Genomic DNA, 13,514 nt, shown 5'->3' with positions numbered 1-13,514 from the left:
TTAACCAAAACGTTTTTCCAATACTCGATGGTCACCATCCAAGGTCACCATCAATGGTCAGCACCAACAAAGACCTCCATTGACAGCATTAACCCCTGGGGAGTGAGCAGATTCATTAAAAGAAAACATTTAGGTGCATTCCTTTTAGGAATCATAAAATATTGACATCACTAACGTGTTGGGCAAACAATGACCACTGACACTCTCCGCGCCACAATTAGTGAGAAGCAGCTTTGACCATTCAACCAATCAAATCTGCCGTCCAGAAACCATTTTCATAAGGCACATTAACCTGATTAGTTTTATTTGTATCTGTGAAAAGCCCGCAGGAAGGGCAACTGTGATGGTAACAAGACCTAAGGCTTGAAAACAGCATCTTTACACACGGTGTCATGTCAATATTGTCAATTAACCTTGGCCCCGGTCTTTAACACAACAATAACTCTCACATGATAACAATGGTGCAGGAACAATGAAATGATATGAGGCGTATATACCCCCCAAGAGCCTGGGTCGGAGGCTGGTGTTACAGGGACGGTGTACAGTCAGGATGGTTGTGTGTTCATTCCTGGTCGTCTCACAACAGGGTACTGCTTCTTGGTACTCCGGGGAGTTAGTGAACAACAATGGTCAGTATTATTACACATACAAAATGATTTCCTGGCGCCTTCGGGACCTTTCAAAATATACAGAGGATATGTGGCTTTTCTTGTTAAATCTGGGATTAAAGTAGGATTACAAACTGCCCATGGCTTGAAAATTGGGGAAAAAAATAAAAAATTGTTATTTTGATTAAAATTGGGATTTTCTTTCCAAAGTTAATATTTTTCAAAATTCAGAGATACTTCAATAATGTTTCTTAAAACTGCATTCAATACACACACAGTTTAATGCTTTTCCTCTTAGAAATCTCCTCATAAAATGACTTGATGTAAAATGTGTAATGGAGTGGTGACTTCACTTTCAAATGATTTCTGTAAATAAACATAAGAAATTTCAATACAAATCACAGCATATTAGAAAATAAACTACCATATTCTAAATTTATTGAATTTTGAACTCTCATTTAGAATGGATGCTCTCATTAAAATGAAATTGAACAATTAAAATTTCAACTGAATTTTCCGGGAATAGCTTGCAGCTGTGTGAAGGCCACAACAACCACATGAAATCAAGACCCTCGTAACCCACTAACACACTCACTCACCTTCCTTCACAACATCTAGGTTCCACTTTCACTCACCCATCTGCCCACACACTCTCTCATCAGTCTACACACTCACTCACTCACCCATCTGCCCACACACTCACTAACCCATCTGCCCACACACTCCCTCACCAGTTTACTCACTCACTCACCCATCTGCCCACTCACTCACTCACCAGTCTACACACTCACTCACTCACCCATCTGCCCACTCACTCACTCACCCATCTACTCACTCACTCACCAGTCTACACACTCACTCATCTGCCCACACACTCACTCACCCATCTACACACTCACTCACCCATCTACACACTCACTCACTCAACCATCTACACACTCCCTCACCCATCTACACACTCACTCACCCATCTACACACTCACTCACCCATCTACACACTCACTCACTCATCTACACACTCACTCACCCATCTACACACTCACTCAACCATCTACACACTCCCTCACCCATCTACACACTCACTCACCCATCTACACACTCACTCAACCATCTACACACTCACTCACCCATCTACACACTCACTCAACAATCTACACGCTCACTCACCCATCTACACGCTCACTCACCCATCTACACGCTCACTCAACCATCTACACGCTCACTCACCCATCTACACCCTCACTCACCCATCTACACACTCCCTCACCCATCTACACACTCACTCACCCATCTACACACTCACTCACTCATCTACACACTCACTCACCCATCTACACACTCACTCAACAATCTACACACTCACTCACCCATCTACACACTCACTCAACCATCTACACACTCACTCACCCATCTACACACTCACTCATCCATCTACACACTCACTCAACAATCTACACGCTCACTCACCCATCTACACCCTCACTCACCCATCTACACGCTCACTCACCCATCTACACGCTCACTCAACCATCTACACGCTCACTCACCCATCTACACACTCACTCTCTCATCTACACACTCACTCACCCATCTACACACTCACTCACCCATCTACACACTCACTCAACCATCTACACACTCACTCACCCATCTACACACTCACTCAACAATCTACACGCTCACTCACCCATCTACACCCTCACTCACCCATCTACACACTCACTCACCCATCTACACGCTCACTCAACCATCTACACGCTCACTCACCAGTCTACACACTCCCTCACCCATCTACACACTCACTCACCCATCTACACACTCACTCACTCATCTACACACTCACTCACCCATCTACACACTCACTCACCCATCTACACACTCACTCACCCATCTACACACTCACTCACCCATCTACACACTCACTCAACAATCTACACGCTCACTCACCCATCTACACCCTCACTCACCCATCTACACACTCACTCACCCATCTACACACTCACTCAACCATCTACACGCTCACTCACCCATCTACACCCTCACTCACCCATCTACACACTCACTCAACCATCTACACACTCATTCAACCATCTACACACTCACTAAACCATCTACACACTCACTCACCCATCTACACACTCACTCACCACTCACTCACCCATCTGCCTACACACTCACCAGTCTACTCACTCACCCATCTGCCTACACACTCACTCACCAATCTGCCCACACACACACTCACCAGTCTACTCACTCACTCACCCATCAGCCCACTCACTCACTCACTCACCCATCTGCCCACACAATCACTCAGCCATCTGCCCACACACTCACTCACCAGTCTACTTACTCACTCACCCATCTGCTCAATCACTCACTCACCTTCCTTCACAACATCCAGGTTCAACTCACTCACCCATCTACCCACTCACTGACCTTCCTTCACAACATCCAGGTTCAACTCACTCACCCATCTACCCACTCACTTAATATTGCTGAGTGCGGCATTAAACAACAAACCAACCAACCACTCACCAATCTGCCCACTCACTCACTCACTCATTCACTCACCCATCAGCCCACTCATTCACTCACGCATGCACCAATCTACTCACTCACTCACCCACATCCTTCTTTCACCTCACTGACATCCCTCCTCAATCTACGCTTCTTTCCCTTTACTAAGTTCGTGCTCCACCTCATGCCTGTTTCCCGTACTTACCCATAATACCTTCTTCCACACTACTCAACCACCCTCATCTACTTCCTCACCCCACACTCCACCCCATCACCCACTGACCCCCCCACTTCCAGCCCCACCCAACACCCCACCCCTTACTACACACAAACACATCCACCACCTAATTACTTTATATGAAAAATTCAAAACACAACAAAATTCAATACTCATAATTAAGAACTTTTTCACTTGAAAAAAAGTTGAATATAAATTAATATTAATCTGAATATTCCAGACTTAAACAGCCAAAGAATTCAGATATTTGTTTTAATAAAATTAATGAGAAATATATCAAACTCAACAAAAATCTGATCAAACGTCAGGTTTTTTTCCAAACCCCAGAAATGCAGAAAGAGGTATTTGTTACTATCTTCAACCAGGGAAAAAGGCATGTTGATACAACAAAAATTGTTAAATATGTTTACCATATCTCACAGGAATCAGAATAACAGCATCCGAAATATTCCAAAAAACAACATTATCATCCAAAAGCTGCTTACTTTCATTTAGGCCCATTGGAAGCATGACAAGATGCAGTCTCCAAATGCACTTATTCAATATAGAGAGTGTCCTTATCCGCTTTCACGTCATTTCCACTCAAAACAAAAAAAGCATTTATTGTATTTTGGAGTCGTATACCAAACATGTTCCCTGAACCATCTGATGCTGTCCCTCTAAGTAGGGACCATTCATCACATGATTCATTTTTCACATTAATCTTGCATGATCTGTGGCATACATTCATTATTGAGAGTCCTGAGGTTGCAAAGATTATCAGCTTAAAATCAGCAAAGACAAGAATCTTTTTGTAAAGCCCAAATAGTGGGGGATGAAGACGTAACATAAATTTACATCAGTGAGCACCTTCTTCCAGTTGAAGGGAGAAGTACACTGAAACATTGGGGCATTTACATACGAAGATATGCAATCTGAATTGATATACCATGATATACTACTCAAAACAATTAAAGAACACCCACAATGGGAAGGCTGTGTTACAATTAATACCCACCAGTAATGACAGATTAACTATCTTTGTTTGTTTGTTTGTTGTTTAAAGCCACACTCAGCAATATACCAGCTATATGACGGAAGTTTGTAAATAATCAAGTAAGGACCAGACATTCCAGGGATTGACATCATGAGCATCTATCCACGAAAATGGGATATCAACGATAGTCATATGATAAACTCAGGTGTTCCTTAACTTCTTTTGAGTAGAATATGGCACCAGAGGCCTGGGAGCTATCGTAGTTCTAGTAACCCACAATGCACTACTAGACTTTGTTCGTTTGATCTAGACTTGCCTAAGCTTTTAGTATAAAAAAATACCTAAAATATATAAATTCCACAGTCATGATGCCAGACTAGGTGTCATAGTACACATTTGGAGTCATGGTGAGCACCCGGTATCTTGATGAGCTCTTGGTGTCATGGTGAACACGTGGTATCTTGATGTACTCTTGGTGTCATGATGAACACCTGGTATCTTGATGAGCTCTTGGTGTCATGTGAGCACCCGGTATCTTGATGTGCTCTTGGCGTCATGGTGAACACCTGGTATCTTGATGCGCTCTTGGTGTCATGTGAGCACCTGGTATCTTGATGAGCTCTTGGTGTCATGGTGAACACCTGGTATCTTGATGTGCTCTTGGTGTCATGGTGAACACCTGGTATCTTAATGAGCTCTTGGTGTCATGGTGAACACCTGGTATCTTGATGAGCTCTTGGTGTCATGTGAGCACCTGGTATCTTGATGAGCTCTTGGTGTCATGTGAGCACCTGGTATCTTGATGAGCTCTTGGTGTCATGTGAGCACCTGGTATCTTGATGAGCTCTTGGTGTCATGTGAGCACCTGGTATCTTGATGAGCTCTTGGTGTCATGTGAACACCTGGTATCTTGATGAGCTCTTAGTGTCACTGTGAAACCTAGTGTCGCTATAAACACCTGACATCTTATTGAGCACCTGTAGTTAGAACTCCTGATATGGGTTGGCCATGTTCTTGATATGGCATTACAGGGACCTGCTGGTGCTCCATTCATGAGATGCATGAGATGCATGAGATTTATGTACAACATCTGTATCATGTATATATTTGATATAACAACAAGTTGTCATGGCAGCCAAACAACCAGTGGTGTTAACTGCCGCATTCACCACATCAATCACTTGGAATCTTTGTTAACCATGACTAAGCAAAGGGGTGGCAAATGAACATCATATAAATTACTGAAGCCTTTAGCCGTCTATTGTCAAGGTACATCCGCGTAAAGTGAAGCTGCATTAATGAAACTGCAAACCTTTGTCCGAAATGGCGACTGGCGGCCATTCTCCTGAATGTCATGATCATTCCTACTTAAGTTAATGGCATTGCTGAGACTCTTTCTTGAATAACAAAGTTCAAGCAAACGTAAAACCAACTTACTTAAAATACATTGGTAGCTTTGGAATAACACTCTTTTCCGTGGGTATTATACTATTAGACATGATGGCATTGAAGAAATTCCATTGGCACCAAAATAACTCCTTTCAAGCAGTTGGAGACCATTAACGTTTGAGCAAGTTTTTTCTAAAGATCTGCATGTCGTGAGCTTGTTCCAAGAATCTCACACCTGGCTGAAGTATCAGTTTTAAACACAGCAATGACACCACCCTGATTGGCTGAATGACACATGGCTCATTTTAGGTAATTAGCAGCGTCCAATCAACTGATGACTGGTCTCCAACGAGTCCTAAGCCCTTCAAAGAAGCTAATCCATGTAAAGTTTTCTCAAAAACCATTCAAAGCTTTAACCAAAGAAGGTCAGGAGGTGCTCACAGGGAACAACATCCAAACCTCAATTTTGTCTTGTGGGTTTTTTTCCTATTTTTTTTATGTGTGTGCGTGTGCTTTCAAATGCAGACACACGTATCTCTGGCTCAGACAGTTTTGGCAGAACATCATTCTAGCGCAGAAGCCATTGACACCTGTGCATCTAACAGAGTCGGTAAGTCTTCCGAAGCGATATATTCCAGTAGCTTCCCTTGAGCCATCCTACACCAGCAGCTCCCCTGAATGGCTTAAGCTCCTTACCTCACACCGTCAGTGTTACCATTCACACGGTCCTTGCTCACAGCAAACGCATCTTCTTCCCTCTGTTTTGAAAGAAAATCAATAGAAAAAATTCTCATCTGCGACAGACAAGCGACAAAATAAATCTCGACCTGTAACAAATTATCTTCAGCAACACATACATGGAGCCAATGTTAACACTTTAAATGCCTATTGATTCCTTATGACGATGGGACTCAGGTGGAGGGGGCTTAGATCGCGATCAGTTGCAATTAATGTCAGCATATGCGAAGGCAACATCGATTTGAAAACGCAGACAATGATGTGTTTTTGTCACTTGAAAGCAACCCATGTGTTTTAATTACTGCCCGGAGATCTTAAGTAATGTATCCACTTGCTATTATCATGTTTTTCCTGCTATTTAAGACAGTCATACCATTTCCCTGAAAAGACTGCTTTTCAATATAACTCTACACCTTCTGTAAACAACTATGTGTATCTGGTAAACATTTGCGGATTCCTTGGTATTTAGCTTGTAGGAGTCAAGATTATCATTCATAAAGCTTTCAGTGCAGATTAATAAAAAACAGTCCAGTGATATAGGATTTTGAAAAATATATTAATGTGATCAATGTAATGTATTCATGAATAAACTTATATAAATCTAAAAATGATCTTAATTTTAAATACATTTTAAAACAGTTACCCGCCCCAGCCCTATTGTCCAGGGATTGTTGGTAACTTACACAGCTTCTAAAAGCAACTAAAAGTGTCAACCTTCCAAGGGTAAAGTTTTTTTCGCTATTTCCCAATGTCACAGGTAGAAAGACAAGCACCCATGTCACTTCACCGATAGTTTCTGCTTCTCACACACAAAGGCACAAACCACACACACCAATCAAACATAGACTCTGCTCACTATGCACATCAGTCAATGAGGAAAATCTCTAATTCATTGTTTGAAACAAAGCCAAGAAAGAATGGTACTATATAATAAATGAAGTTACTTTATTTGGCTCTATCCTTGTTATTATCTTTTGTTTGTTGTTTAACGCCACACTCAGCAATATTCCAGCTATATGACGGCGGTCTGTAAATAATTGAGTTTGGACCAGAAAATCCAGTGATTGGGATATGATGACATGCATCATCCAAGTCAGCGAGCCTGATCACACGATCCCGTTAGTCACCTCTTACGACAAGCATGTCGTCTTTTACAGCAAGTATGGGTTGCTGAAGACCCATTCTACCCGTATGCATATTAGACGTGTTGGTGTAATTGTACATTTTACCTGTGTTGTACATTGCATCTGATCCTTAATGGTATGCATTGTAATAAATGTTATCCATCCATCCATCCATCCATCCACAATCTCTACTGTATGTAGTCATAAAGCATGAAAGCTAATAATGCAGAATTTTTCCTCTTTCTAAGGAGTTCAATGTTGCTAAAAGTGGCACAAGACCTCGCGTCTACCTATCATACATTCTAAATCCTTACAATCTGAAATATCTTATATTACCATCACATCATTCTGATTATTTACATACAATAGCCTTAAACAAAATCTGAGCCACACACATATAATAATTGAATCAATGAAATTATTTTCTTTGAGTTAATGATTAAAAATTTTTAACTTAAAATGTATTTTTGAAAGTCATTTCAATAACTCACGCAAGTTTGATTTTATAAACATCCAAAACATTAATTACATAAAACACAGCAGAAATTTTAATTTTACAGATCAATCTCCTGAATTCCCTGCAAAACATCCACACTCAATTTTACAGACTATTAAATAATTACCCTAAATTGATTTTGTCAGCTGCCAAGTAATTGACAGTGCTGCTCGTCAGTGGCATGTCTCAATCAACAGCTGCAAAAATATTCTTCAAATTGACTGGAAATTCTACTCAAAGCTGACTTCTTCGTCCAAGATTCCAAGTCACAATGGGTAATTGGAGTGTATGACCCACCGACTCCCTTATGCGAGTCCCTTATGCAACCGTAGGCAGGACCTTATTACTCTGATGAGGCAAGCCCCAATACCCTACCACCCATCTGTTGGGGCTAATTGCATCAGACATCATTAAGTCTGACAGCTTTAAAAGCCTTCAGAAAACAATGCTAACAAAATTGAAACACTGACAAAAAAAAATTATATATTATTATTTTTTAAATCCAAATTTCAAGGTATTTTCTCAATGCAACTTCTGTACTTTTTAACTTGATTAATTAATAATACACAATGCTTGTCAAAATATAAAATTGTTACATTTCATTCTTTAAGAAGAATTATTACAAAAACAAAGCCATGAACACACAAGGTAGTGTTCCCATGTCTCATTCAAATACAGTGTCACTCTAACTCATCACAACCACCTCACCTGTTGTTTCTACAGTCACCACAGAAAGATAACCTGATCTCAGCTGTTACAATAGTATTGTTTCATTGCCAAAACATAAATAAAATACACATGTCAGGCCAATATGACACGTCAGGCTGTGTGCAAGGCAATAGCCCGCAAGAAACGATCACTACTGCCATTTTCAGTCTAAGTCAAAGTCATTGCTATGGAAACTTGAAAAACACATTTTTCAAACATCCAAAACTATCAAAAGATACCAGTTTACCACTAGACCTATTTATGTGCACCCGAGATCAATTCCCAGCATGGGTACAATGTGCCAAACCTATCTGTGATACTGCCTGAGTATTGCAAACAGCGGCGTAAAACAATATTCACTCCAAACTGGTGTACTGTAGAAAATGGGCTTCCTCATATGATATATTGACTTACCTTACCCTGTTAACCTACTGACTGCAATTACTTGCAAACTACATAATACCAGTCAACACAAGTGGAGTACAGGGCTATGTTCCACTAAGAGATCTTAGTGCCACGACTGTCATAAGTCATTGTTAAAAGATGGGACTTACGATTGAAACTGTTCCACAAAGCGATCTTAGCGCCGCAACTAACGTAAGCCAGTGTTAAAGTATGGGAGTTACAATCACCTTAGAGCTAAGATGGCTTTGTGGAACAGGGCCCTGGACAAGACCAAAGGTCACAGTCACAAGGGATGCTTCCATGGACTGAGCGGTCACACTCGACGACTTGGTTGATTGCATGTCATCATATCCTATTTTTAGTCGATAGATGATCATTATTATAATATTCATTGGATTGTCTGGTCCAGAACAGGAAGCATTTACAGGAAGCTGGTATATTGTAGCCTTGCTCCAAGGCTGTACTGGCAGAAAAGTCCATGGATGTGTAGTAATTCTATTCTCCTAATAGGCAAGTCTAGATATGTGGACAGTACAAGGACTCCAGTCTCTGACAGGGACAATCTGTTCTAATTATTTACATAATCTAGAAATTATGATTTAAGCTACTAATTATTGCCTGAGAGCCTTGTGCAAGTCAGGGTATATTGCTGAATGCAGCATTAAACAAACAGTCAACCATAATATCAGTAATGTAAAGACATTCACATAGGAACCATTGTAGTTTTCAACAGAAACTGCCCTGGCCATTACTTGTCCCGACAGATCCTATTATCAACACCCAATTCACAATTGTACCACACACCTATCAAACATTTTACAAGTTCATGATAAAATTTCCCACATCAAACACAACAAAGGCACACAGCACTGTTACAATAACAGATCCATTCTGAATCTGCAACTCATCTTCAACCAAAACAAACCCCAAGAAGAGAACCATGGATGATACTTTATTCTTGCTACAAAGTATTTCACAGCAAACATCAATATGTACAATAAGCTTCCATACCACATCCTCATCTTGCCCGGGACAATGAGGCGACAGCGCCTGCATTGATGCCCCCCCCCCTCTCTGCACAACATCGGAGAACACTTGAGGCAGCCCTGAAAGGAAACTCCAGTCCAACTCTGACACTGTGACTTGTGTACATTTGGTTCGTTACACCCTAATCGGTATTGGTCATTGCTCGTACTGGGATACTTGCATATGTTATCAGTATTTGAATTTACATTCTGGGACAATAAACTGTGCATGTAAGCTGTTGATTTGTAATTTGTGCCTTGTTTGTTCTGTTTTTATTGATTTGTTTCTTCATGGAGGAGGCACACTGCGCAAATGTTGTAGCATTCTTGGTATCAAAGTGAATTTGTTTATAGTTTTAACAAATGTCCCGTTTACAATCCTCCACCCTCATTGGTTCACAGCAATGCTGCATCTGGATTAAACCATGAACAAGGTGATGACGACATCATCATCATCATTCAAACATTTACTTGCAGGTAGATGATACAAGATATGTATTGTGCAAATGTTCCATACAGAAACAGTGACATAATATCAATACAGAATATTGTGTGTCATAACCTTAGACTATCCATAATGAGTATTTCAGATGTATTTCAAGTTGTGTACATGATCATGATGATAGATTATTTCTGTTACCTGGTTCATACTCGGTGGAAAAGTAAGCTGAACATTTCTGTAAGGAAAGTATTTGTTTTTTATAGGAAAAAGAATTAAATATGGAATGCCTTACACTGAATATTCATTACAAGACATAAAATAGTCTTCATCTTCAAGGATATCCGGAAACCGGGTTGACCACTTTAACGAGTGAGTGAGTGAGTGAGTGAGTGAGTGACGAGCAAATGCTTTCCCCGTAAGGCTGTACCAGCGCCCCCTGTAAATACTGCTGCTACTGCTGCACTGAGCACTCTGGTTACAGATTATTACTCTGGTTACATTAGATAGGTATGTTTCTTTCTGTTTTAATTTTATCTCTTTTAGAATAGCTGAAAAGAGTTATTAAACACTTGTTTGTCTTTGTTTCAGAGCAAACAGTGATTACTACAGAGAAAACATCATGGTCGGCACCTCAAATTAAGGTCGGTCGGGGAATAGGAACATCACTTTTTCCTTGGCCTTATAAAACTGAGTACCACTGCTATCTCATCCTGCAACAAAATGCTCGACTCCCACTCTGGAGAACATTTTGACGTCATAATGGTGTCAGGTACTTTTGAAAATAACCTAGAAAACGTTCATTCATTTTCTCTGGGATGTGGCTTCTAAACGATGTAAAACTAACAATACATAGCGAGTGCATGATTTTATTGCCTATTATAGATGTGATTTAAGTATAATGGAGAAGAGAAGTTATTTGAGAATATGCAAAGATAAAATGTGGAAAATGCTGATCCCTCGTAATCTCTGAAATCTTCCACCCACTGAATACATCCGAGTTAGCTGATGACACATCATTCGTCATCATTCACAAAGAGTTTATGTTTATTCTATCAAGGAAAAATGGAGTAGGGCCTACTTCATGCTTAATTTAGAGGTTTCAAATTCAAATCTATGTTTGAAACCTTGAACTTAAAACAGTAGGTTTATCTCCATAATAAAAATATCAAGAGTGTCAGGTGGGAAGTCAGTCTGAAGGGTAAGGCTACACAGTATGTACAAGTATCAAATATATGTTTGAAACCTTTAACTTAAAACAGTAGGTTTATCTCCATAATAAAAGTATCAAGAGTGTCAGGTGGGAAGTCAGTCTGAAGGGTAAGGCTACACAGTATGTACAAGTATCAAATATATGTTTGAAACCTTTAACTTAAAACAGTAGGTTTATCTCCATAATAAAAGTATCAAGAGTGTCAGGTGGGAAGTGTCAGGTGGGAAGTCAGTCTGAAGGGTAAGGCTACACAGTATGTACAAGTATCAAATATATGTTTGAAACCTTGAACTTAAAAACACTGTAGGTTTATCTCCATAATAAAAGTATCCAGAGTGGCAGGTGGGAAGCCAGTCTGAAGGGAAAGGAAAGGGGAAGGAGACATGAAAACAAAAAGCAGCGAGTTTGGTGAGTGAATGGATGAGCTTTGTCTTATACCCGTAGCGTACCGCCAACAATGATGTCTGTTAGGATGTAACCAGTAAGCAACATGGCAAATATGATATGGATAACAAATATGTGGTACAAATAATTATTCATGAATACCATGTTTCCTTGTGTATAATTAAATGCACATCTTTCCTTCCAAAATACACAGTGTTTGTTTGTTTGTTGTTCAACACCGCTCTCAGCAATATTCCAGCTACATGACGGTTGTCAGTAATAATAAAATCTGGACCAGACAATCCAGTGATTGACATCATGAGCATCGATCTATGTGATGATATGCATCAATTAAGTCAGCGAGTCTGACCACCCGATCCCGTTATGACATGGGTGTCTGCAGACCCATTCTATCCCCGATCTTCCTGCGTACTTTGGTGTGCACACATACAGACACTGAGTTATCATGATTTTCCCGTAAGTAAATACAGTACCGAAACACACAACACAGAAAATATCCTCTGAACAAATCCATACTGAAGTCGTCTATTAAGTTATTACACTATCTGATTATAAAAAGTGTTCATTGTGAACTAATAACCACAAAGAGATTACTGCTATAACACCTGTATAACACCAGCAACAGTATCTGTATAATGCCAACAATGGTGTCTGTATAACGCCAACACTGGTGTCTGTATAACACCAACAATGGTGTCTGTAGAACACCAACAACAGTGTCTGTATAACACCAGCAACAGTGTCTATATAACGCTAACACTGGTGTCTGTATAATGCCAACAATGGTGTCTGTATAACACCAACAATGGTGTCTGTAGAACACCAACAATGGTGTCTGTAGAACACCAACAATGGTGTCTGTAGAACACCAACAACAGTGTCTGTATAACACCAACAACAGTGTCTGCAGAACACCAACAACAAAGTCTGTAGAACACCAGCAACGGTGTCTGTAGAACACCAACAACGGTGTCTGTAGAACACCAGCAACGGTGTCTGTAGAACACCAACAACGGTGTCTGTAGAACACCAACAACAGTGTCTGTATAACGCCAACAACAGTGTCTGTAGAACACCAACAACAAAGTCTGTAGAACACCAACAACGGTGTCTGTAAAACACCAACAACAGTGTCTGTATAACACCAGCAACAGTGTCTATATAACGCCAACACTGGTGTCTGTATAACACCAACAATGGTGTCTGTAGAACACCAGCAACGGTGTCTGTAGA

The 13,514-nt window shown here is 40.4% G+C and overlaps 2 protein-coding genes across 3 annotated transcripts in view; both read right to left on the bottom strand.

Annotated features, from left to right (window-relative positions):
* LOC139452015 (clumping factor A-like) overlaps nucleotides 1-13,514 on the bottom strand; it is a 52,747-nt gene that overhangs the window by 824 nt on the left and 38,409 nt on the right. Inside the window, exons 3-4 of the mRNA XM_071233293.1 lie at nucleotides 6,425-6,486; nucleotides 5,652-5,736 (exon numbers count right to left, since the gene is read on the bottom strand). Coding sequence (XP_071089394.1) covers nucleotides 5,652-5,736; nucleotides 6,425-6,486 — 147 coding nt within the window. The remainder of the gene's footprint in view (nucleotides 1-5,651; nucleotides 5,737-6,424; nucleotides 6,487-13,514) is intronic.
* The window catches only part of LOC139453311 (thyroid hormone receptor beta-like), a 348,228-nt gene that overhangs the window by 309,189 nt on the left and 25,525 nt on the right, over nucleotides 1-13,514 (bottom strand). The window contains exon 2 of one of the 2 annotated variants that reach the window (XM_071234968.1): nucleotides 6,425-6,486. The exons of the other annotated variant lie outside the window; for it this stretch is intronic. The gene's annotated coding sequence lies outside the window, so the exon portion shown is untranslated. The remainder of the gene's footprint in view (nucleotides 1-6,424; nucleotides 6,487-13,514) is intronic. 2 annotated transcript variants of the gene reach the window in all.

The sequence above is a fragment of the Haliotis cracherodii genome, unplaced genomic scaffold (assembly GCF_022045235.1).
Source record: "Haliotis cracherodii isolate W230 unplaced genomic scaffold, xgHalCrac1.p SCAF_9, whole genome shotgun sequence".
NCBI lineage: Eukaryota > Metazoa > Mollusca > Gastropoda > Lepetellida > Haliotidae > Haliotis > Haliotis cracherodii.
Note: the sequence above shows the minus strand (reverse complement) of the source record. Positions and strands in the feature narration are given on the sequence as shown.